Raw genomic sequence first — 24,161 nt, forward strand, 5'->3', positions numbered from 1 at the left:
AACCAGATTGTAGGGAAGGAAAAGGAATCTTTCCCCTACCCTTCTAGTTTCTGTGGCTGAGAACCCTCGTCACAAAAGACGGATTAACAAGAGAAAAACAAACCGCAGGGAATAACGTGTGTACGTCATGTGTACACAAAGGAGACCCACGAAAACTGAGTAAAATCCCTTGAAATGGCCCAAACCAACACCTTAACCATCATCTCCAGGTAAAGAGAATGGAAGATGGGGGAGGGGCAGTTACGGGGACGCTACCAGGAAAAGCACAATAAACAGCATCAGTTGTCCCACAGATTTAAGTCATTCCTTTCTCCATTAATCGGAGAACTAATCTCCAACGGAGATTTAGAATCAACCTCCTCTTCCCCAGGAAGGCACCTTAGTAACTGGGAAATTTCTTTTATATATGTAAATGTCCTTTACAAAAAAGTAACTTCTCTGTTTTCAGAGATTCTCTTGTGTGTCTTAAGGTTTTCAGAAACAACTGTATCAAAACAATCCTTATGTCCAAGAGGCATATGTTAGGGTGGTGTGTTTTGCTACCTTTCTAGATGAAGTCAAGAGAGAGACACGGAATCCAATTAGGTGAGTTTTGGTCCTGACAGGAAGTTGAAGAATCCTCTGGATCAGGGAGGAAGGAGCTTGGAGAAGGAAGCCAGCAGCAGCCTTAGAGAGGCAGGGAGGGCAAAGAGTTATGGAGCCAGTAATTTGTTGAAAGAGGTTATAAAGAAGCTGAAAGGGGTTATAGAAGACTTGCCTAAGAACGTGAAGCACCCAGTGGAAAAAACGTTAATGTTTATGTCAAAGGGAAAGATACTCAAATGTCTTAAGTGTTTTAAGAAACGCAAAATCAAACCAAGCCAAAAGGAAAGTCAGCTGCTACGTTGGTGGTTACTGCAGACTCCCATCTTCAATAGAAGAATTTGTTAATTCTTAACTCCTGGGAAGTTGGTCAGAAAGCCAAGTCCAAGGTAAAGTATGTAATTCTTGTTATATAACTTATAAAAATAGCTCATGATGTCCATCAGGAGAGTAGGAAGAAGTTCCCTGAATATACGTAGGCTCAGGTCTTGGATTCTGGCCTCTTATTCTTGGCCACTGAAGAAACTTCGGAGACTGGAAATATCACACCAGTTTGCTTGGGATGATTGAAATTGGTTCTTTCATGGGTGTGTGTGGATTTTCTAATGCTGGAAAATTTCCACACTTCACTGTGATTGTGTTCGGAGATAATGTGTGAATGGTTGGCATTATATTTATTATATAAAATGTTTAGAATGTTGAAGAGATTTGCTGTATTACCGTGTTTGACCAAGTGGCCTGGTGATTCCGTTTAAAACATGTAATGGGGCAATTGATCTCAGACTTACAATGTTAAAATTGAATATTATAAAAGAATTTGGCTGAATTTATATTAGAACTTTTAAGACAACTAATATTTATTATGTTAATAAGTTTATTAGATATATGAGACCATTTCGCTGGGGAAATATTACTTGTTAGGTTCAAAATTAAAGTACTTATGAAAGAAAATTAAATATAGTGATATTATAAGTATAATTTAAACATTGAAGGATAATTTAATTACCTAGGATATAAATGGGACTGAAATCTTCAAAGATCTGAGTTTTTTCAACTCGAATTGCTCAAGCTTTATTCAAAATGCCCGTGCACGTGAACACATTTATGTCTATAAAATAATATGGCTTAAAAACTTCATCTATTATTTAATTTATTTATATTAATCAGGGCCATCAAGGAGAAACAAATGACTTTATCCATGCTTAATGATAGCAAGTAATCCAGGACACCTGGGTGGCTCAGTTGTTAAGTGTCTGCCTTCAGTTGTGTCGTGATCCTGGGGTCCTGGAATCGAGTCTCACTTTGGGCTCTTTGCTCAGCAGGGAGTCTGCTTCTCCCTCTCCCACTCCACCTGCTTGTGTTCCCTCTCTCGCTGTGTCTCTCTCTGTCAAATCAATAAATAAAATCTTTAAAAAAAGGATAGCAAAAATCCATAATGACAGTTTTGAAGATTATTTTTCTATTCCCCCCCCCTTTTTTTTTTGAGCAGGATGGGGAGGCAGAGGGAGATGGAGGTGATCTTGGGGCGCCTGGGTGGCTCAGTGGGTTAAAGCCTCTGCCTTCGGCTCAGGTCATGATCCCAGGGTCCTGGGATCGAGCCCTGCATCAGGCTCTCTGCTCATCGGGGAGCCTGCTTCCTCCTCTCTCTCTGCCTGCCTCTCTGCCTACTTGTGATCTCTGTCAAATAAATAAATAAAATCTTAAAAAAAAAAAAAAAAGAAGGAGACGATCTTGAGCAAATCCATGCTGAGTATGGAGCCTGACAGTGGGCTCGATCTCAGGACCCTGAGACCATGCCCTGAGCCAAAATCAAGAATTGGCTGCCTAAATGACTGAACCGCTCAAGTACCCCTTGAGGATTATTTTTCATGAAAGTCAAGTCCGGGGTAGATATACGTGGTTCTAACAAGCAAGTCTGCTCATCCCTAGCCTTTCTCAATAGCCACTGAAAACCAGATTTCAATTAGGAAATGTCTTAACTACTGTGCCCTATTTTGAACCCTGAGTCCTTCCTGTGAGGCTGGGAACTTCCCTTTCCCCTTGACTTTGCTCCCTTCTCTCCACATATCACTACTGGCATAGCAAATGTGACTCAGAAACCGGTTCCTCGGGCTTGTAACTTTAGATGATGCACACTTAGGTCATTGCGCTGTAAACCAATGCCAGTGTTGCGTTGGGCTGGGCTCTCTAGTAGGTGTGTTGCTGCCTGTGTTATTGGAAGAGCATTCCACAAGTGTGGGAAGAAAGGACGTGCCACCAGCCTCAGCTTCTAGGGACTTTTCTCTTGGCAGGGAAGGATTTTATGTTAATCAGAAATACTTTCAGAAGATTCCAGAAGTGGTAAGGGCAACGCCAATCTGCGAAGGGCCGGCATGGGGATCCTATACTCTGAGGTATGTGACCTTTCTGGAAGTGAGATTCCAAAGGTGTTGAAAACTGCTCTTGCCTTTCAAATGTAATTTCCTGCTCCTGTAAAAATGTGTCCTTTTCTTGATTAGCTTTCTGTGAGTGTTAAGCTGAAACAAAGAGCTGTGTATTCATCTTTTTGATATATTTAAAATTTTAAAGCCAATTATTTTCCAATTCTAAAACTCTACCCACGTCCAAGGTGAGAGCAATACGCTATCTATGTCATGATGTCTAGATGTTTGTGGGGGTAATTTGGATCTTGCAGGAACTTCTGAAAATGGAGTTAATGGAGTCGTGTTTTCTGATGTCAAACTTCCAGTGGAAAAATGAAAATTGTATCCAACTGGATTTTCTAAAGATACAAAAATAGACCGGCTCCTTTATGGAACCACACGGACAGAGCGACACCTTTCAACTTGGCATTTGAAAGGAATTCAGTAGCGGCAATTATAAAGAGAGATTATCCCTGTATAAAAGAGGATAAATGCAGAATATATTTGTGATACTTTGAGTTTTTTCTTTTCCCATCTGATCAATCCAAAAAATGTTTTCCGCTGTATTGAAAGTAACCTATTAGAATCAAATAAATTTGTAATAATGTGTCAAAGGAGTACAAGTAATGTATACACAAGAGTGTAAGGGGTAATGATGTTATTATGCACAATTTACTCCCTTTCCTCTCTAACACAATTAACCGGTTATTCTGCATTTCATTACAAATTCTCAACGCAACCTCCTTGGGTGGTTCTCCTCCTCGTATTAAAGACAGTTTCTCTGCATTTGCAGTTGTTTCTAATACCTGTCTGGTGCAGGTGCATGTCTGTGCATGTCTTTCTATAGACAGTATAGTTGTTGATTAGTTTAAAATTCCAGGCGTGTCTTGCTCAGTGATTCTAGTTTGGTGAAGAGATCATATATATGAAACCAATTACTACCCCAGTGTTTCTCAAACTTTAGATTGCTGGAGTTTGAGGAAACTAAGGCATAGGAACTTGCTTAATGCAATGTCGAGAGCTCCCAGCCCAGACAGTCCATTTCACGCACTCAGTCTGTAGTAGGGTCGGGAAACAGCTTTTGGGGGAGCATCCCAGGTGACTCTCCCATAGGTGATCGGTTTACCACGCATGGGAGAGAAGCATTGCTGTGAGGCTTGGGCTTTTCAAATTTTAATGTGAGTAAAGATCAACTAGATCTTTTCAACTGCAGATTTTTGTTCTGTAGATCTGGGTGGGGCCGAAGATTGTGCATCTCCACTCCTCAAAGCTTATGTTGTTGGTCCCCGGACCACACTTGGAGTAGCCAGGTTCGATCTAGGTCCTGAGAATAATTATGTTAAAAAAAAAATGTCTCTGCACAATACATTTGTTTGTTAATGGGGTGTTGATTTGGCAAGTAGTTGAGTGAGTCAAGGCAAGGTAAGATATGTTGAATTTTTTTTTTTTTTAAGATTTTATTTATTTGACAGAGAGAGACATAGCAAGAAAGGGAGCACAAGCAGGGGGCGTGGGAGAGGGAGAAGCAGGCTTCCCACTGAGTGACACTGGGTGGGTGGGGGGCGAGGGGGCTCGATCCCAGGACCCTGGGATCATGACTTGAGCTGAAGACAGACATCTAACAACTGAGCCACCCAGGCTCCCCTGTTGAATTGTTTTTAAGTATTGCTGGAGAAAAGAAAATTTTCCTCTACTCTTCAACATTTCTTCTGACTTGTCTAAGAACTAAATTGACCTTAGACAGATTAACAGAAGAAAATCAAATTTAATTTTGTATATATGGGAACCCTACCAACCCGAGAGTTCAAGGACAGAAAGGTAAAATGAGGTACATATGCCATCCTGAACTAAGGCATGCAGTAGGACCCAGGATTCAATGGAGAGAAGACCATTCACAGGTGGAAAGGAGAACAGATATTTAACCATGAGATGTGTGCTCTGCTCTACTAATGGTCCCTCAGATAAAATTTATTTCTGGAAAAAACTCATTCTGGGAGCGACCCCTAAATTAATTTCTTAGTAGTTCAGGGAAGGGCAAAATTTTCTTTTGAGCCTGCTGGATCTTGATTGCCTCTAGCTCAGAAGAGTTCACATGCTAAAGTGGGGAGACTTACCCTGAACCCCTTCAGTATCTATGAGATTATCCCCAGAAGTGGAATCAGTGTTTCACTTTCCAAATATATGGAGGACAAAGCGACTTGGAATTTACTGTATTTAAAGACAGATCCAACAACCACACACACACAAACCCACATGTATGCACACACCCCTAAAAATCCCTAACATACCTAGAAGCTCACAGATAATTATTTAAAGCTCATAATTAATATTGAACCAAAGGTAACCTAAGGTAGTGTTGAATTAGATGTTTTGGCCATGCCAATCCATATCACAAATGGACGTGGATTCTAGAAACTTCCATCTGATTGTGCACACTTGTTCACTAACTCCAACATCAGTGATGTGAAACACATGATCTCTGGGAAGTCCACTGTTTCCAGAAAGAAGGCAGTTGCCTATCATTTTGGCAAACAGTTTCTCAACTTGTAGAATTCCCCCTTGACATCAACTTCTTTTTTTTTTTCTTAAGATAAAAGTGGCCACCACTGAGGATTGTAAAGTCATTAGTAGGACTAGCTCTAGTGGCAGGTTTGTATTGGGAGTAAGTGTTAAATCTCTAGTATCAGCTGGGCCCAGGATGCTGTTTGCGGAGTGGATGTATCTGTTCTGTCTCGTTCCGTCTCATTCCTCCCCCATGGTTGATATTGGAGACCCTCAGCCAGTATGAGCGTGCTCTCGCTGGGCTCTGCTACGGGGACTGTGGTGTGTTTGCTGGCTTTAGATAGAGGGATGGGGCCCAGGGCAGTGGGTTCTAGAGCTGTGCTGATTCTGCCCAAGGTTTTAAAGATACTCAGTATCCCCAGATGTCACCTAGACTGACACGGCATGTTACTCCATGCCCAGGACTGGAACAATCTGGCCTGAGCAATGAATGTAAGCACTGAGGAGAAGTGGGTCCTTTTATTTATTTTTTTTTAAAGATTTTATTTATTTATTTGACACAGAGGGAGATCACAAGTAGGCGGAGAAAAAGGGGAAAGCAGGTTCCGTGCTGAGCAGAGAGCCTGATGTGGGGCTCAATCCCAGGACCCTGAGGTCATAACCTGAGCTGAAGGCAGAGCCTTAACCCACTGAGCCACCAAGGTACCTTGGGTCATTTTAGCTCAGAAGAAAACTTAGCTTGCTTTCTGTAAGGGGCAACTGTAGTCGTGTGTGGGGGTTACCTCTGAAAGGAAAAAAAAAAAAAAGGTTAGCCTTACTGTCTGGTGTCTTGAGGCAGAAGGTCTGGGGTGGCCCTTCTGTGAAACTCTCCCATCTCTGATTTCAAAGAAGTTGCGACACTCTGGAGTAATCCCTCAAATACATAAACGTAACCGACCCATCTGTGATGTATGTTCCAGTCTCTCTTCTGCCCTCGGCCAACAGCTCTGCATTGCCTGAGTGTAAAGAATGGGAACCACTAAATTAAGAACAGGGCAAGAGCACCCCAGGCCTGCCCTTTCCTTGGTCCTAGACTGCCTCAAAGTACCTTTTAAAAACAATTTTAGGGGCACCTGGGTGGCTCAGTGGGTTAAGCCACTGCCTTCGGCTCAGGTCATAATCTCAGCGACCTGGGATCGAGCCCCACATCGGGCTCTCTGCTCAGCAGGGAGCCTGCTTCCCCCCTTTCTCTGCCTAATTGTGATCTCTCTGTCAAATAAATAAATAAAATCTTAAAAAAAAAGACAATTTTAATTCCAGTAGAGTTAACATACAGTGTTATATTAGCTTCAGGTGTGCAGCATAGCGGTTCAACAATTGTCCACATTGTTCAGTGCTCATCCTGATAACTGTGCTCGTCATCGGGCATCTGTTAAAAAAAAATAAAAGACTTTTAGTAGAGTTCAACTCCCCAGTTTGAGTGCGGGAAGCTATTCTACATTGGGGAGGTAAGCTTGTCATTTTTTTCCCTAGAGGGGAGGAAAAATTCCTTGTCCCTCTACTCATTTTGGGTTGATTGGCTGGAGCCCTGCAAATCTGACTGACAACTGAAATCATTACAAAAGAAAAAGAAACAGAAGTTTATTGGTGTGGGCCTCATGCATATCTGTGGGAGCACCCCATGGTGAGAAACTCCCAGTTACTCTGACAGCATCTCAACCAAGGGACCAAACGTTTCTAGAGAAGCGATCAGACCCAGGAGAGACTCAGACTTTGAGTTTGTAGGGTAGTAGACCGTGGAGGACAAATATACGGTGGAGCTAATGGAAGACCGGGGCTGCTTAGTCCATTATTATGCCGAGTCCTTTGGTGACTTCTCTGGGCTGACAAGGGGGACTTTTGTCCTTCCTGGCAGAGAGCGGAGGGGAAGCCCCTTCATAAATTTATGTCAGGCTTTTAGCTGAATAGGAGGAAGGCAGAGCTTTCCTTATAGCTGCTTCCTCTCAGTCGACTTCAGCGCAAAATAATCATGCCAGAGGTATATTTTGGGACACACACACACACACACACACACACACACACAGAGGAATAATTGACATAATATTATATTAGTTTCAAATGCTTCAATTGTTTCAAATACACAATGACTCTGTATTTGTCTGTGATCATCATGGTAGGTTCCATTAATATCCATCGCCACAGAAAGTTGCACATTTTTTTTCTTGTGATGAGAATTTTCAAGATCCACTCCCTTACCTACTTCCAAATACACAATACAGAATTAACTATAGTCACCACGCTGTATGGGACATCCTGATGATTTATTCATTTTATAACTGGAAATTTGTACCTTTTTACTCTTTTCACCAATTTAGCACATTTCACCTTCCCCACCCGCCCCACCCCAGGCAACTGCCGATCTATTATCGTGCACTGGATTTTTTTGTTTTTGTTTTTGTGGTTTTTATTTTGCTACTGTTGACGTTGCTTACATTCCACATATGAATGAGGTCATATGGTATTTGCTTTTCTGTATCGCACTTACTTTGTTTAGCCGAATGCCCTGGAGGTCCATCCATGTTGCAAATAACAAGGTTTCATTCCTTTTTATGGCTGAGTAATATTCCCTGTCATGTATATGCCACACCTTTGTCCCTTCATCGATCCGTGGACACTGGGGATGTTCCTGAAGTATTTTTAAGAAAGAAGGAGAGCATAAGGAAGCATTCCTGGGTTGTGCTAACATCTGCAACAGAGGATAGGCTTAGAGCTCAGTGAGAGAACTTGGATTAGAAGGATCTATCTGTGCTTGGGAGGCTGGGCGCTGAAACAGGGCTGACTCACATAAGCCCTTATCAAACGTATTTGTTCACACTCTTTACAACTACAGCAAACATTTAATTAGGGCTTGTTACATACGTGGTCATGTTCTAAGCACTTCATGTGCATTAATGATTTAACACTCAGAGCAACTATATAAGAGAATCACTATTATTATCTTTATTTCACAAATGAAAAAATTGAGGCAAAGAGAGTTTAAGCAACTTGACCAGAGTAATGCAGCTAAACATACTTCCTGGCTGGAGATTGGGGGCTGTGAGAGGAGACCTGTGTTTATCTACTCAAGGGAATTATGCTTACCCCACTGATGAACACGCAAAGCTCTGTGTCTGCTTGCTTTCTCAAGAGGGACACCATACTCCATGAATGTGTTGGTCTTAACCGCCCTGCTCTCTGCCAGCATGCTTCCCCACTATGATACACTGTTGCCTGTTTCTCGGAGGAAAAAGAATAGGGAACCCTAAATCCAGGTTCCAGAGAGCTGCCTTCTACCCTTATCCAGCAGACAAGCACTGCCCTGCGCAGTACTACAAAAATTAGGAAGAAGGAAGATGTGTAGGAACTCAACTCAAAGAGGTCAGGAATTCATGCTTTAGAGAACATTCTGTAGACTCTTGTCCCTGTCAGCTGGGGAAAAGGCCCCAAAAGAAATGAAAATCATATCAGAATGATGTATCTCTTTAAACCTGGAAAAGTCTAATGATAAGGAGATCCATGAGCAGAAGGACTCACAGACACATATCCACCACCAACACCACCATTAACATTAATCTTTTGGGCATGGGCCTGCTTGTCAGCGAGGCAGATGTTACTATAGAAAAAGGCACATGGCAAATAGGAGAAATATTGTATTGACATATAATGTCCACAGAGCAGTGGAGGTTAAATAGGGCTTTTGGGGAGAGCTAGTAGAGTCGAGGGGAAGAACTCGGGGAGACAGGAAGAGAGTTGTGGGCGATGGGAAGGCCGTTGGACTAAAAGTCAAGAAAACATAGAATTTATACTGACCAAGCTGGGAACCCTGTGGGACTTTATATCTATAAAATGAGAGCAGGGTGAGATCTGGTTTAGCGTCGAGTCATTCCGTGATACGAGAAACAGAAAGGCAGAGATGATAGAAACAAGATGCCTCCTTCACGATCTTACCAGCTCTCTCTACTTTGTGTGTTGAACCCCTAGTACTGGCACCGTGTATTCAAAAAAGAAAAAAAAAAAGCACTACTCTAATTGGTTTCTTAATTCTTTCCTTATAGAAATATTTTTACAAACGATAATGTACCAAGTCACATTTTTAAGAGGAAATGATTACTTGAATGTAGGAACAGGAACCGGGACCAAAAATCTGTAAATATTTCTTCCTTTGATCACTCATCCATTTATCGAATCCACAATATTTGCTGATCACACATTCCAGGCTCACGCTGCTCCTGGTAGATAGTGATAAGTAAATAGAAGTGGACCCTGACCTCTTGGAGTTACCAGCTTCAAAAATGAATATACGCGGGGCGCCTGGGTGGCTCAGTGGGTTGAAGCCTCTGCCTTCGGCTCAGGTCATGATCTCAGGGTCCTGGGATTGAACCCCGCATCAGGCTCTCTGCTTGGCAGGGAGACTGCTTCCTCCTCCCTCTCTCTCTGCCTACTTGTGATCTCTGTCTGTCAAATATGTAAATAAAATCTTTAAAAAAAAATGAATATACGCATGAAAAAAATAAGTATAAATAATTTAAAGTAGCATCGAGGAAGCATCAGGCCGATGAGAGGATATACGGGGGGAGAGGGTGGGGTTGCACGTATGATCTTTGACCCGAGGCTCCTCTTAGATAGTGACACTGGAGCTGAGCACTGAGGAATGAGCACCAGTCTCAGGAGCTTGGGGCGAGTCCCAGACAGGGGACAGATATGTGGGGAACTGGAAGCATGGACGGTTGAGCCCATCGGAATGATGGACGGAGGGTATACAAAGGCGTGCTGGTGACAGCGGCTCGTCCAGGTGTGGGCAACAAGGCTCACTGTCTGTACGGAATTTAGAGACTCACAGGTCTGACTAGAGGTTGTTTTGCTTCTTGGCATCACCCGTGCTCCAATCATTCTAGCTTGGTCCTCTTCTCCCTCGGGCAGTCATTGTTTGACAGAAGGTCCCCGTGTTCAAAAGGCTGTGAGGCTGAGGTTCCTGCTTCCTCCAGGCTCTGCACTCACCTGTTTGGTGGTCTGAGGCAGTAGGGAGATATCTGGCTTCTGATTGTCTCCATCCTGGCAACTAGGACGTGCCCTTTCTCCTCCTCGTGCGTGCGGGAGAGGCTGTCTTGCTCTCTCCCGGTTGTCATCACTGACCTCAGAGCTTCTAGGGTCTGAAGTCAGCAGGGAAGCTCCTCTGGCCTCCCGGCAGCGAAGACAACATATTCCCAAGCGGACCTTGTAGGAGAAAGAATACGAAACAGATAACTGTGCCTTGCCTCTGTGTCTCCTCATTGCTACCATTCCTCACAATCCAAGCACTTCTGGGACCTTCCTTCATGTTCCATAAAGGCTCCATGGGGCTAAGAAAACCTTCTAAAAAAAAAAAAAAATTCCTGTGCCTTTTAATTGACCCGGAAGAAAGAACTTACCAAGAAATTTCCAAATCCCAATGTGTGACAAAATGAGTCACCAGAAAGAACAGCCTGTGATTAATTGTACCAACAAAATGAAGCCTTTGATATCATTCTCTAGGGTTGCTTAATCTGAAGGGGAAGAACATGTTTTCTTTTGTTTTCTGAGAAGACTTTTCTTGGGTGCATCAGAATTACCCGAATCATTTTGCTCCAAAAAGCACAAATCCTCCTCAGATCTTTGGCTATGAGAATGGAGGGAAGAGTACCAAGGGACAGAATAATCACGACAGTGTTCCAGGTTCTCCACAGGCTTCCCCTTTACCGAGACTTCTCCCAAGTTCCAGAAGCTTCAGAGGTCAACAGAATCCATAATAACACTTCCCTCAGCCCCAGGGGACAGCCTCTTCCTGTTTCTGGGCCCTAGATTTCCCTCGGACTTCCCTCCTGTCCTTGTCAGTGCTTTCGTGACCCCGAGCTGCCCCCTGGTGGACACTGGGAGTTCTCAACAGCATAGAGCCTTTTCTGGGGTTCACTCAACTCCTACACCTCTTGTGTGGGGGGACCCACGGAAACTCTGTGCCTGGGATATAGGAAGCTTCAGAAAGATTAAAAGATAAGGTCGGGCTGATGTGTTAAGTAAGACCCCCCAAGTGGGGTTAAGGAAGCCCTGAGAGGCACTGGGTGTCTTTTTTTTTTAAATTTTAATTAAAGATTTTATTTATTTGGCAGAGAGAGAGAGAGAGATCACAAGTAGGCAGAACAGCAGGTGGGGGGGGGGCAGGGAAGCAGGTTCCCTGCTGAGTAGAGAGCCTGATGTGGGGCTGGATCCCAGGACCCTGGGATCATGACCTGAGTGGAAGGCAGAGGCTTTAACCCTCTGAGCCACCCAGGTGCCCCTGGCACTGGGTGTCTTAACACTTAATGCTGCTGTATTTAGCTTCATTTTGTTTGTTATTTAAATTTAAGTGACAGGGCATCTCCCTGGGAAGTTTCTGAGCCGTGTTTGTGCTTAAAAAGGACTAGCTTTCTGGGGCGTCTGGGTGGCTCAGTCGGTCAAGTGTCCCACTCTTGATTTCAGCCCAGGTTATGATCTCAGGGTTGTGGGATTGAGCCCTGCTTTGGGCTCTGTGCTCAGTGGGGAGTCTGCTTGAGATTCTCTGCCTCTCCCCCCACCCCTTTGCCTCTCTCCCTGCTCGCATTCTCTTTCTCTAAAATAAAAAAATCTTAAAAAAAAAAAAAAAAGGCTATGTGTTGACCTTACTGTTGATGCGGAGGCGGCATTGGTTGGGGAAAGACTTGCAGTTTGGGGTGTGACAGTCATAGGGTGTGACAACATGAAACAACTTTTACTTTATTCCTTTGCTTCATGACTGAGGACACAGAGACACATGAGGGGAAGAGATTTGTCCACGGTCACCAAGGAGTTAGGAGCAGAACCGCAAGGACAAGCCAGTTTGTGTCCTTTCAACGGCTCTGGTCACTTCTGTGTTGGCCAGACAGAAAATCCGGGGACACTGCTGAGCCCAGCTGGTGACAGTTCTAGTCAAGGGGATGACTTCAGGGTAGTAGAAAAGTGAGTTGTATGATTGTGCATTTCTACTGCATTTCAGACCCCTGTATGGTGCTCATTTGCTTTTGGGGTACAGAAGCTCTCCTCTTATCTGCTCCCCAGCTGACTTTCCTTTGGGATGTTTCTTTCACGAGTGGGGCCTTGCCTTTAAAAGCATCTTACTTTTAAAAGCTCACTGGTTGGGCGCCTGGGTGGCTCAGTTGGTTAAGTAGCTGCCTTCCACTCAGGTCATGATCTTGGAGTCACAGCATCGAGTCCCACATCGGGCTCCCTGCTTGGTGGAGAGTCTGCTTCTCCCTCTGACCCTCCTGCTTCTCATGCTCGCTTGCTCTCTCAAAAAAAAAAAAAAAACAACAAAAAACAAAAAACTTAAAAAAAAAACAAACCACAAAACCCTCACAGGTTGTGGCATTTGGCCATGTTAGAACATGAACTGATTAGCCAATGACCCTGAGTTCTGCCCCAGCTGGCGCTGAGTAACCCGAATCCGTGCTTCTTGAATTCTGTTTTCCTACTGTTGAGTCTGTGTGCGGGCGCGCATGCGCACACCGTATTCCCAGATGGTAAATACATTTCATGGGGTGCAGACTGACCTATTTTATTCTCCTCCCTGATCCCCGACAACGGCGGCTGGCACCCAGGGGAGGTCTGACTTTGTTTCCAAACTAAAGAAGGACCGAGTGAGCAGGAACAATAATTTCCATAAACTGAGCCCCATCTCTGTGCCCGGTATTATTCTAAGGGCTCTTTGTCTTGTCTTTTCTTTTCCTTCCTTCCTTCCTTCCTTCCTTCCTTCCTTCCTTCCTTCCTTTCTTTCTTTCTTTCTTTCTTTCTTTTTTAACTCTCTAATTAAAATCGGTCTGAGGATATTCAGTATTTGCCTACCGTATGTCAGTGCTGTGTGAGTACTGGGGATAGGACTCGGATAGGTTCCAGTGATGACTGCAAAGAGGTAGCCTCTGTCCGCAGGGCGCTGACAGCCTGAACTCGGACTTCCGACCGCCTCCCCTCCCGGTGCCTGCACCACACGATCATAAACCACTAAGAAAAGACTGACCGTTACCCGGTTGCGACGAACCAGCGCCGACCCTGTCAGGAAAGATGGATAAAGTAAAAATAAAGTGAGGGTACAAAGGACGGGTCAGCAGGCAGCCAGGAGGGCAGAGAAGGGGAAAATGGGTTTGCACCGAGGGAACAGGGAGGGCAGAGGCCCAGGTGGAAGGAACCGAACGTGAGATATTGAAAACAGAAGAGAGGTCCAGGGGCACCTGGTGGCTCAGTGGGTTAAAGGCTCTCTGCTGGGCAGGGAACCTGCTCCCCCCCTCCTTCCGCCTGCCTCTCAGCCTACTTGTGATCTCTGTCTGTGAAATGAATAAATAAAATCTTGAAGAAGGAGAAGGGGAAGGGGAAGTCCAGAAGGAGGGACAAAGTGGGCAAGGGGAGATAGGCTTCTGTCTTGCTGGTGAGCCCCCATCGTGCTTTGCAAAGCTCCTTCTAACATTCTGGAGATAAAAAGCATCAAATGCAGTTAATTAATTTGTTGTTTATGTATTATTTGTCTAAAATAGGTCTTTGCTCCTGTGCTGGGTTCCTTGAGCACAGGGGGTCAGATGTCTTCATCTCATCTCCCAGGGCTGCCCTCAAACCCCTCTTCCCCAACATGCCTGTTTTGTCTTCAGTGAAGTCCTGCCTTTCTGACAGGCCTCCTCTACCCAGCCGCCCACCAGACAGTTTCGTCCCTGACCTGAATCTCCAGTATTGCTTCCATGTTTTCCCTCCTTCAGCAAACACATCTGACTGCCAAGCAATCTGGGAAGTCCCAAGAGCTCCTCATGGACTTAGGCTGAGTTTTAAGCCTAGGCAAAGGGAGACCAAAGAGCTCACCTACAAAGCAATATATTACAATTTGGAAACACGCAAGGTTTAAGTGACTGCGTGAGGATTTCTCTCCTATTGGGGGGGGGGGGCTCTCATTACACCCCTATTGCAAAATCTGCTTCTGTGTTTCCCTTCTCAGCCCATCTGCCAGGCGGCCTACCAGAACGACTTGGGTCAAGTGTGGCGATGGGTGAGAGAAGACAGCGCTTGCGTCAATGTGCGAGATGACTTCAATGGAGACACTCCCCTGATCTGTGCCTGTAGGCGAGGACACCTGAGAATTGTTTCCTTCCTTTTAAAACAAAATGCGGATGTGAACCTCAAAAACCGGGTGAGGCCATTACACATGAATAGAGTCAATGACCACGGTAATCCTTTCTCCCCACAGCAATGGAAGTAGTGAATGCCATTCTCTCGTTGCTTGTAGCTCCTGATACCAAAAAAATTTTTTTTGCCTTACTTTAGAGGGACAGATACATACTATTCTATTAGGCTAAAAAGCCAAATAAATCACAGTTCATTCAGCAGGTTCAGTATGTCCTTGTATTTCTGAAAAGGTAATGGTTCACTCATTTGACTAGTGAGAGCTTCTTCCTTTCTTTTCCTCCTCCTCCCCACGCTGTTCCATGCCTTCTGGCTTCCTCCTCCTGCTCTTCTTCCTCAACCATCACAGAAGTAATGGGAAAGACTTCCTGGAAAAAATTATTGACCCGGTGGTGTTATGTCTTTAGGTTTTTACCTACTGGGTCAATGTTCTCCAGAAGATCCTACAGTTTGCTCTTGGACTGAAGGATGCCAGTGAGACATTTGTCCAGGACAAACAAGCTCGTGAACCAGAGGCTCCTTGAAGCTACCCAGAAAGGCATAAAGATTGTACTTAAGATGTAGGGTTAGCTGACGGAAACTTCAGAATCAAGGAAGAGCAGAACACGTGTGTATTGCCCCGAGCATCCTTTCAGAACACCTTCAAACATTCCGTGTGTGCATCATAGCAACAGGCAACATTTAAAGCACATTATTTGTAATAATTATGAGTGCCCTGTTCCCACTCACATACATTCAGTGAGGAAAAGCAGCCTGTAGGGCCCCCTTGACCCCTTCCAAGTCAGGTTCCCCACTCATCTAGAGCAAAAATATATTATCAGAATGGATCGCTCCTAGACCTTATTGTATGTACTGTTTTTTTTTGTTTGTTTGTTTTTTGTTTTTTGTTTTTTCTTGGTTGGGTTTAAAAGCAAGTCAGGCCTGCACTGGATCTCACAGATATGCAGCTTAGTGGAGACTATGACATGCTCTCCCCAGCTCGCAGCTGAGGACCCAGCCATGTGTGCTTTGTGGCGAGTGGCAAAGACAGACATCTGCGGATTCACGACCTCTGTTGGGAGACGTGCTTATTCGGAAGCTGTGGGCAGGAGATGCTGGTCGACACAGGGGTGGGGCCCGGAAGGGACAGAACCTGAGCCAGGCCTACTGGATCCTCTGGTATCATGAACATCTTGGAAAGGACTTGAGGGATACTTTAGAAAATGAGAGATCTTATTACAAGAAGGGTTTGGCTCCCATTTTCTATTTTTAAAATATTTTTAGTCATTTTTAAATGCTTAATCTTCCCAATTTTCCCCCAATGCTAATCTTGGTACGTTAATAATTTAAAGTGCCTTCTCATTTCTTAAATCTATGTTTAGGACTTATTTTCAGAAGTACTAAATAAACAAAGGCCTTAAAATAGAACACACAGTTCTGCTGGTGATTTCATATGCACAGGCCTAATAAAGAACATCAATTCTATGGAAACAAATTATATATATATATATAATTTGTTAATAATAATATATATATATATATTTCCTGACAAATTGACCAGGATTAAAAAAGGAAACCAGGGGCACCTGGGTGGGTGGCTCAGTGGGTTAAAGCCACTGCCTTCGGCTCAGGTCATGATCCCAGGGTCCTGGGATCGAGCCCCGCGTCAGGCTCTCTGCTCAGCAGGGAGCCTGCTTCCCTTCCTCTCTCTCTCTGCCTGCCTCTCTGCCTGCTTGTGATCTCTGTCTGTCAAATAAATAAATAAATAAAATCTTTAAAAAAAAAAAAAAAAGGAAACCAAATGTTGATCAGGAAGGAAGTTTAAATCATTATGATTTTACCAGAGCACAGTTTAGCAATACAATATGAAAAGCATTCATACTTTTCATGTCAACAATTATACTTTTGGAAACTTTTGCTAAGGACCAATTTGGAAATGTTGACAAAGCTTTATGAATGAGGATGTCCACAAGTAGTGTAATTTATAAAAATGAAAAGTTAAAATCTCGAGATGTCCAACAGATAGGGTTTGAGTAAATAAATTAGAATAGCTCCAGTCAATAGGAAGTCATACAGCTGTTATAGTCCTATGTTTAAAAGTTTTAAAGGGCATGGGAAAATGACACATTCTAAATGTGAATTGAAAAGCGGACATGACTTTGTACATGCAGTATGACCCTACATTTTAAAATTCGACATAATGCATTTTATCTTATTTTATTTTAATATTTTGTTTATTTATTTAACAGAGAGAGAGAGAAAGTACAAGCAGGGGGAGTAGCAGAGAGAGAGGAAGAAGCAGGCTCCCCGCTGAGTAAGGAGCCTGATTTGGGGCTCGATCCCTGGATTCTGGGATCATGACCTGAGCTGAAGGCAGCCAGTTAACTGACTGAGCCCAGGAGGTGTCCCCATATAATGCATTTTAAAAGACTGGAAGACAATATAGCCAAAATGTCAACACTTATTTCTGGACTATTTGATAATGGGTGATTTTAAATTCTGTAATTATATCCTTGTCTAGTTTACAAAATTTTTACAAAGAACATATATATTAAAAAAACAAAAATTTTTCTTATGTAAGAACAGCACTTCCCCCCAAGTGGAAACTAACATCTCTTTTCTCTTTGGCTTTCTCTCTCTTCGCATTGATTTGGTTGGTGTTCCAGTCACCATGGACTGTTTTGCATTACATTTATTGGGCTTGTTTCTGTCTACCTTTGTTTGATTATGAGGCCTGGAAGCTTTACATCCCCCACAACCTCTAGAAGCTTAAGTCTGTTGCCTGATAAATATTCACATATTTGAAGAATTAAGTTGACTTAATTCCATTCTTCCAGCACTGCATGTATGCATGTAGGAACAGGGAAATATATGCCACATGGTTAAGATTTTCCCATAAACAAACCACAAAATGAGTAATCATATACCATAGATGAGTCAGGGATGATAGCTTTTCACACTGAATTCAGTCCTATGTTTATATCTCAACGTATTTTTCCCCCATAAAACTAACATGCATGTGAGAATCCATCTTTAAAAAAAATGTATTCATAGATTGTTTTGAGAGAGAGAGCATGTGTGAGTTGGGGAAGAAGCAGAGGGGAGAGAGCGAGAGAGAATCTCAAGCTGACTTCCCACAGAGCCCACGTGGGGACTCCATCCCCCAACCCTGAGATCATGACATGAGCCAAAACCAAGAGTCCGTTGCTTGACTGACTGAGCCACCTAGGCGCCCGCCCTGAGAATCTGTAGACTATACTGTTTTTGACATTCTCATCAATGGGGACATGGCCTTATTAATCAGACACTCTCCACAGAAAGAGTTGCCATGGGTACCCACCATAAAAATAAAAAGTGTAAACTAACCTTTTTTTTTTTTTTAATAATGTAGTCTTTTTTTTTTAAAAGATTTTATTCACTTATTCAACAGAGAGAGAGAGAGATCACAAGTAGGCAGAGAAGCAGGCAGAGAGAGGGGGAAGCAGGCTCCCCGTTGAGCAGAGAGCCTGATGTGGGGCTTGATCTCAAGACCCTGAGATCATGACCTGAGCCGAAGGCAGAGGCTCAACCCACGGAGCCACCCAGGTGCCCCCCCCTTTTTAAAGTAAACTCTCCTGCCTAACATGGGGCTTGAACTCATGACCCTGAGATCAAAAGTTTGCATGCTCTACCAACTGAGCCAGCCAAGTGCCCCACGAATGAAACTTTTTGATACAGCTATCTGAAAATATGAAATTTGAGACAAATGTTAATAAAGATTTCTTTATTTCTCTAATTTTCTTAATTTTCAGAAAGAGAGAAACTGCTTGCATTATGCTGTGAAGAAAAAATTTACCTTCTTTGATTACCTGCTTATCATCCTCTTAATGCCCGTTCTGCTTATCGGGTATTTCCTCATGGTAGGTAACACGGGTGTGCTCAAAGAGTAAACGGAGAGATCAACAGCATGACTCAGCAAGTTTTGCTGGGCCAGTACTCTGTAGAGAAACAGTAACAAAATACACTCCTGGTTGGTATTCAAAAAATGACATTTCCAATATCCATGTAATGCTGGGATTGAAGGAAAGTGAGAAGAAAGGCAGCCAACTAGGTTGATCTGTGGTAAAATCATCTGTGAGATGTTTACTTAGAAAACTAAATTAATTTTGATTAAGAATCATCTGAAGAAAGCAGAAAATCCCGAATGTTTTAAAAAAAAAAAAATCCCCGCTTGTGTCTTTGCACACATCTTTGAGTTTCCAATTTTTCTGGACCTGCCCTGTCTTGAGTTAAAAAACAGATCCCAAGATATTTGCAGCCAGAGGTTGACAAACACCAATCATCTTTACAGAGAATTTAAAACCAACCTTTCCCCTTGACAGAGCTGAATAATGAAAGATACACTTGGTGTAGGAACGCAAGTCATTTTATGAGTAGAAGATGAAGTGTGAGATGGTTATTTTGTTTTTTTCAAATGGAGCGACAGCTTTGCCCTGATTCATTCCCTTTCCATCCTTGAGAGATGATTCAGCAGATGTGTCACTTAATCCAATGAAATGACCGAGCTCCCTTCTCCCCGTAGCTAATAGACCATGGACGTTGGTTATTTTTGCTACGAGAGGCTCCAGGACGAAGTCTGCCCATTGGAAGTGTAATTACCTCCTTGGGTATTTAAATGTCACAATTTGTGAAACTCTAATTAAGTATGATAATGCTTATTTTGATGCTTGGATTTATGGAAAAAAGAAAACACAAGTCACTGAGAAACACATCATCTGCTTATATCCTGGAAAAGTTCTTTAAAAATTAATTGCATATTTAGTGCAGAGCATTGGTATATGTGCCGTTTCCGGGCAGGCGAGGGATCTGCTGTTCATTTCCAGAACGATCACAAGAGTGATGAACAAGGCTCGTTCAGAGCTTGTTGCCACACAACCCTGCTTTCGAAGACAGTCAGAGGTTTAAAATTAAGCACAAGGTGGAGTGGCGAGAGAAGACATTTTAGAGGAAGGGACCAGAAAGGACTGAGTTACTTCAGAGAAAGGCGGAGCCTGTCTAGGCTGTGTAGATGTTGTCGCGGGAGGGAATTACAAATAAAGAAGGAGAGTGGGTGGGGCTTCCTGCTAGGAGAAGGGGCTGACCTTCAGGACTTGCCCACCTGTTCCCTGAGAACTGCCCTCCCTAAAGCAATGGTATGTTGGAGGGTTGCTCAACCTGTCCTGTGGTCAGAATCTCAGGGGATGGGGCAGGAAACGTGGATTTCTGAGGAGTCTTGTTCATTTCATTCCTTTGTTTGATCATTCAGCACATGCTTACTGCGGACCTACTCTGTGCACACATGGCTGGTTGGGAGGGATGCAGTCGGGAAGCAAACAGGTCTTGTTCTTGTCCTCGTGAGAGTCAGAGAGGACTGAAGAATGGGTCATTAATGAAATAACCACAGAAACGCATGTAAACTTACTACGAAGTAGGTGATACGGGGAGGTGATCTCCCAGAGGAGAGATTCCATCAAGGGCGGTAGGTCACAGAAAGCCTCCTGGAGGAAAGAGGGGCTTGGGCTGGGATATTAAACATGGATTTACCAGGCAAAGAAGGGAGGTCTGGCATGGGGCTACTGAATTCACATTTCCAATTTCCCAGAGGCTGATGCAGCTGTCCCGGGACCACACTCTGAGAACACAGGCTTTACCTGCCTGATATCAGAGGGGGCGGGGATGTGGGGGACTTTTTAAGAACGATGCAGAGACCCATAAAGGGGTTGGGATTAAAATAAATCTGTTGAGTAGAATAGTCTAGGCATAAGATGGAGAAAAGTGTTGTCAATGAACATCTTCCATATTTGCTCCTTGTAACAGGTGTCAAAGACCAAGCAGAATGAGACTCTTGTCCGAATGTTGCTCAATGCCGGGGTAAACGTGAACGCCGCAGACTGTGTAAGTTCGTGGGTGCAATCGTTTAGAAAGAATATTCAAAATGGTGTGTGTATTTGTCACCTACAAACTTACTGGCTTTATTTTCCTAGACGCCTCTCCGTTTTCCCTGGCTTTCTTTACGTTTCGCTTGCTTTTTTTTTCGTTTTCACTGCTAGTCAGGCAACCTTGAAGTTGTTAGGCTGTTGCCATGAAAGTCATGGGAATAACATCTTTATTGACTAGAGGACATGTTTTAAAAGAACCGCTCCACCCTTGGTGAGAAGTTATGGGAGAGGAAGGCTCTGCTAAGAAACTCCCATCCTCCGTCATGAAGACGCCGGAGTCCGAATGCCTACGTGTCAAACTAGGGTTGTCCCTTTTTGCCTGTGTGCGTTGTGGCTGGTCATAAGCTTGTAGGTTTGCTCACCCACAAAGCGAGGACGTTGACAGCACCCACCTTGCAAGGCTGACTATGTAAAGCGCTTAGCAGAGTGCCTGGCCCAGAGTACTGGCTGCTGCAGCCGAGCTCCCAACCCACTTGTAAGAGTCCCTATCTGTTAACTAGATTGGTAAGGATCAAGGTCAGAGAGCACAGATGGTGGCGAGGGCAGTGACCAGTGGGCAGCAGCCCTGAACTTCTGTTTCTAAATATCAGGTTTTGTTTTTACCTTTCACCCCTGTGCCCCTCTTCCTCCCTTAAATGATCGTAAATGGATCAAATGTTTATTGGTATGAACTTTCATTTGCTTCCATTGATTGGATGAAATTTTGGCTTCTCAACTCGGTATCAGAAAAGTAGGCGATTTGAAATTAGAGTCGAAACGAACCAGTATTTTCTTTGTGGTCCCTAATTTGTGTGGGAGAACACAAGGGAATAAGTTTATGCAAAGCATGTGTTTCCTTTTATTTAAAATAGGATTTTTGGATTAATTGGAGTAGATGACCACTACACTCCTTCGTTTCCTTAGATAACTTTGAAATGTACTAAGTAAGATGTTATGAAAGATTAGGGAAAGGTTTGTTGAAGATTTTTCTTGGTCTTCTCATTTAAATTCAAAAGGCTGAAAACTTTGTGGTCAAAATTGTTTGAAGATTTTTTTTTAAAGATTTTATTTATTTGTCAGAGAGAGAAAGAGAGAGAGAGCACAACCAAGGGGAGCAGCAGGCAGAGGCTAGAACAGACTCCCCGATGAGCAGGGAGCCCTATGCAGGACTCGATCCCAGGTCGCTGGGATCATGACCTGAGCCGAAGGCAGATACTTAACCGACCTAGCCACCCTGGGGCCCCTACTTTTCTGGTCCTCTGTGTGTCTCTTAGTTGCGTGATTACATTTGAGTGTGCACTCGTGTGCACACACACTTTCCCCACCATTTTTCTAAAACTGTCTGAATATTCAGGTCGTTTTTCCACCTCTAAGTGATGTGGTGCATTGTATTTTTAGGTAATTAGATTCTTTATTTCCCATGGCACGTTGGGAGCCAGATTTTCCACTTAAACCGTCTCACCACTCAATAAAAGTAAGCGATCGCAACATTATTCACTATGATCTCGGAAGAGTTAATAAGGTCTGATATTATTTTGTCCACGTGCCCAAACCACAGTGGCTTGGCTGCTTTTTGAAAGCCAAAACTGGGGGGCACAAACACCCCAGCTAGACATTTCTTTTCACTTGTAGTTAGTGCTTTAAATTATACCAAGAGCGCAGATGCACTGTTTGGTCCTCTCTTTCAGTATGGCTACACAGCCCTGCATTATGCCTGTCAGATGAAAAACCAGACCCTTATCCCTCTGCTTCTGGAAGCTCATGCTGACCCCACGATCAAGAACAAGGTAAGCATCTGTGGACAAGCATCCGAGGTCCCTTCTAGCGGCATCATCTTCTGAGTTTGGTTTTTTGTTGCAGTGAATTAATTGCCTCTGATGTTTTTAAGAGCAAAACGTACTGTCCTCATTAAGCAATTAAGTTATCCTATTACCGTTAGAGCCAAATGGCATTTAAGGCCCTTGCTAAGAGTGTGAATCAGTCGATCTGGACTGTTTATTAGACCTTTGGCTTTGACGTTGGACTGTATCAGAGATAAATGACTCTAATTTCTTTTTCTCCTCAGCGTGGTGAGAGTTCCCTGGATATTGTGCAGAGATTAAAGTTTTCCCAGATTGAATTAATGCTAAGGAAAGCATCCTAATCCTTGTGGCCTCACATGGAGAAGTAGAAAAAGTTAAAGGACTGAATTCTATCTCCATTTTGGACAAGTGGTCTGTGGACCGTTGAACCCGGACGCTGTGATTTTTTTGGTTACCGTGGGTAACCGTAACGGTGGTTGCCACGGTTAACATTTTGGAAGAGCTTTGTATTTAGAATTTTCTTTTGCCCAGTGGAGTTCACCATGGTCACCATCCTTCTAGGAGAAACACTAAAACTCTTGGAGTTTCCATTTGGGTCCAAAGAAAAAGGTGACGTTTCAAGCTCAGTCTCTTCCAAAGAAAAGGATCAGAGTTACCTGGTTTGTTTTTCTCTCCCCAGCTGTGTAGCTCTTACCTGGCAATTTCATGCCCAGAAGACAGCTGTTTCTCTCCGTCCTTTTTGAATAGTAAGAGGAAGAATCAAAGTATACATATTTGTATGGACCGATGTGTTGGGGGAATGGGAGATGAGCTTCATATGTAAATATTTACTTGGTGAAACAACTTCAACAAAATCATCTCCCACTCATCAGGGGTGGGAGTATTCATGCCACAGTAATCAGCAAATGCCAGGGGAAGGGGCAGAGGGAGAAGGAGAAGCCCACTCCTGACGCGGACCTGGATCCCAGGACCCTGGGATCGTGACCTGAGCCGAAGGCAGAGGCTTAACCCACTGAGCCCCCCCAGGTGCCCCTCAGGAGAGCCAATTTAACCAGCATAGCTCCAGACATTTTGCTATCGGTTTACAATTAAAAGTCATCCTCATTTTGAACAAAATCCTGTAACCACCGAGACCTTCGTTCAAAAACACCTTTCTGATTCTCCTGTGAATGTGAGGCAGCTGCTAAGCTCGTTGATTCTGTTTATGTTCATTGGTAAAATTTAACATAGCATTGTTAATTATTAGACGAAGGACTTCTTTACAAGAACTAGAGCAGTAGGGTGGGGTGATATCTGGGTTACGCTTCTGGGGGAGAGAGAGAATATCGAAATATATTTCATAACTCCTTCATCAATGAGACCCAGTAGAAATAAACACATTTAAAAAATGGTTGAATTTTGCAAGGCGAGACAGAGTCATTAATATCTTCTGACATGGACTAAACCACACTTTTTGTGGTAACAAACAGTCTACCAAAAAGATTTACCATCCTTGAATAGAATAAGGGTTTAATGAAAATCCAGTCCAGGAGTATTTCTTGAACTAGGTACAGAGCCTTAAGGTACATGTTTTGTGAGGGACATGGTAGGGTGTAGATCTAGATTCTGAAGCCCTTAAGTGTCTCTTAAATTATTTAAGACACATTCACATTTGCATTGAATGAGGTCAGCAGGTGGCTCTGGGGAATCGCATAAACATGAACCTTATACACCAGTATACCTCCGATTTGGTTTGTAAAATTACGCTCTCGCTCATGTAATCTGTTAACTGTCAT

The 24,161-nt window shown here is 43.5% G+C and overlaps 1 protein-coding gene across 1 annotated transcript; it reads left to right on the forward strand.

Annotated features, from left to right (window-relative positions):
* Positions 1 to 866: 866 nt before the first annotated feature.
* ANKRD22 (ankyrin repeat domain 22) lies at positions 867 to 24,103 on the forward strand. The gene is made up of 7 exons (XM_047703122.1): positions 867 to 971; positions 2,874 to 2,975; positions 14,485 to 14,676; positions 18,440 to 18,547; positions 20,484 to 20,561; positions 22,273 to 22,371; positions 22,650 to 24,103. Exons 2-7 carry the CDS (start codon positions 2,955 to 2,957, stop codon positions 22,725 to 22,727), a joined length of 576 nt encoding a protein of 191 aa, XP_047559078.1. The 5' UTR covers positions 867 to 971; positions 2,874 to 2,954; the 3' UTR covers positions 22,728 to 24,103.
* The last annotated feature ends 58 nt before the right edge of the window (positions 24,104 to 24,161 follow it).

This window comes from Lutra lutra, chromosome 14, assembly GCF_902655055.1.
Source record: "Lutra lutra chromosome 14, mLutLut1.2, whole genome shotgun sequence".
Taxonomy (NCBI): Eukaryota; Metazoa; Chordata; class Mammalia; order Carnivora; family Mustelidae; genus Lutra; species Lutra lutra.

Bases quoted from the DNA above. Each gene is read 5' to 3' on its own strand.
- ANKRD22 (XM_047703122.1), top strand. From the start codon at position 2,955: ATGGGGATCCTATACTCTGAG. The intron at 14,677-18,439 runs GTGAGGCCATTA...CTTAATTTTCAG, and splicing joins ATGTGAACCTCAAAAACCGG to AAAGAGAGAAACTGCTTGCA. The intron at 18,548-20,483 runs GTAGGTAACACG...TCCTTGTAACAG, and splicing joins TTATCGGGTATTTCCTCATG to GTGTCAAAGACCAAGCAGAA.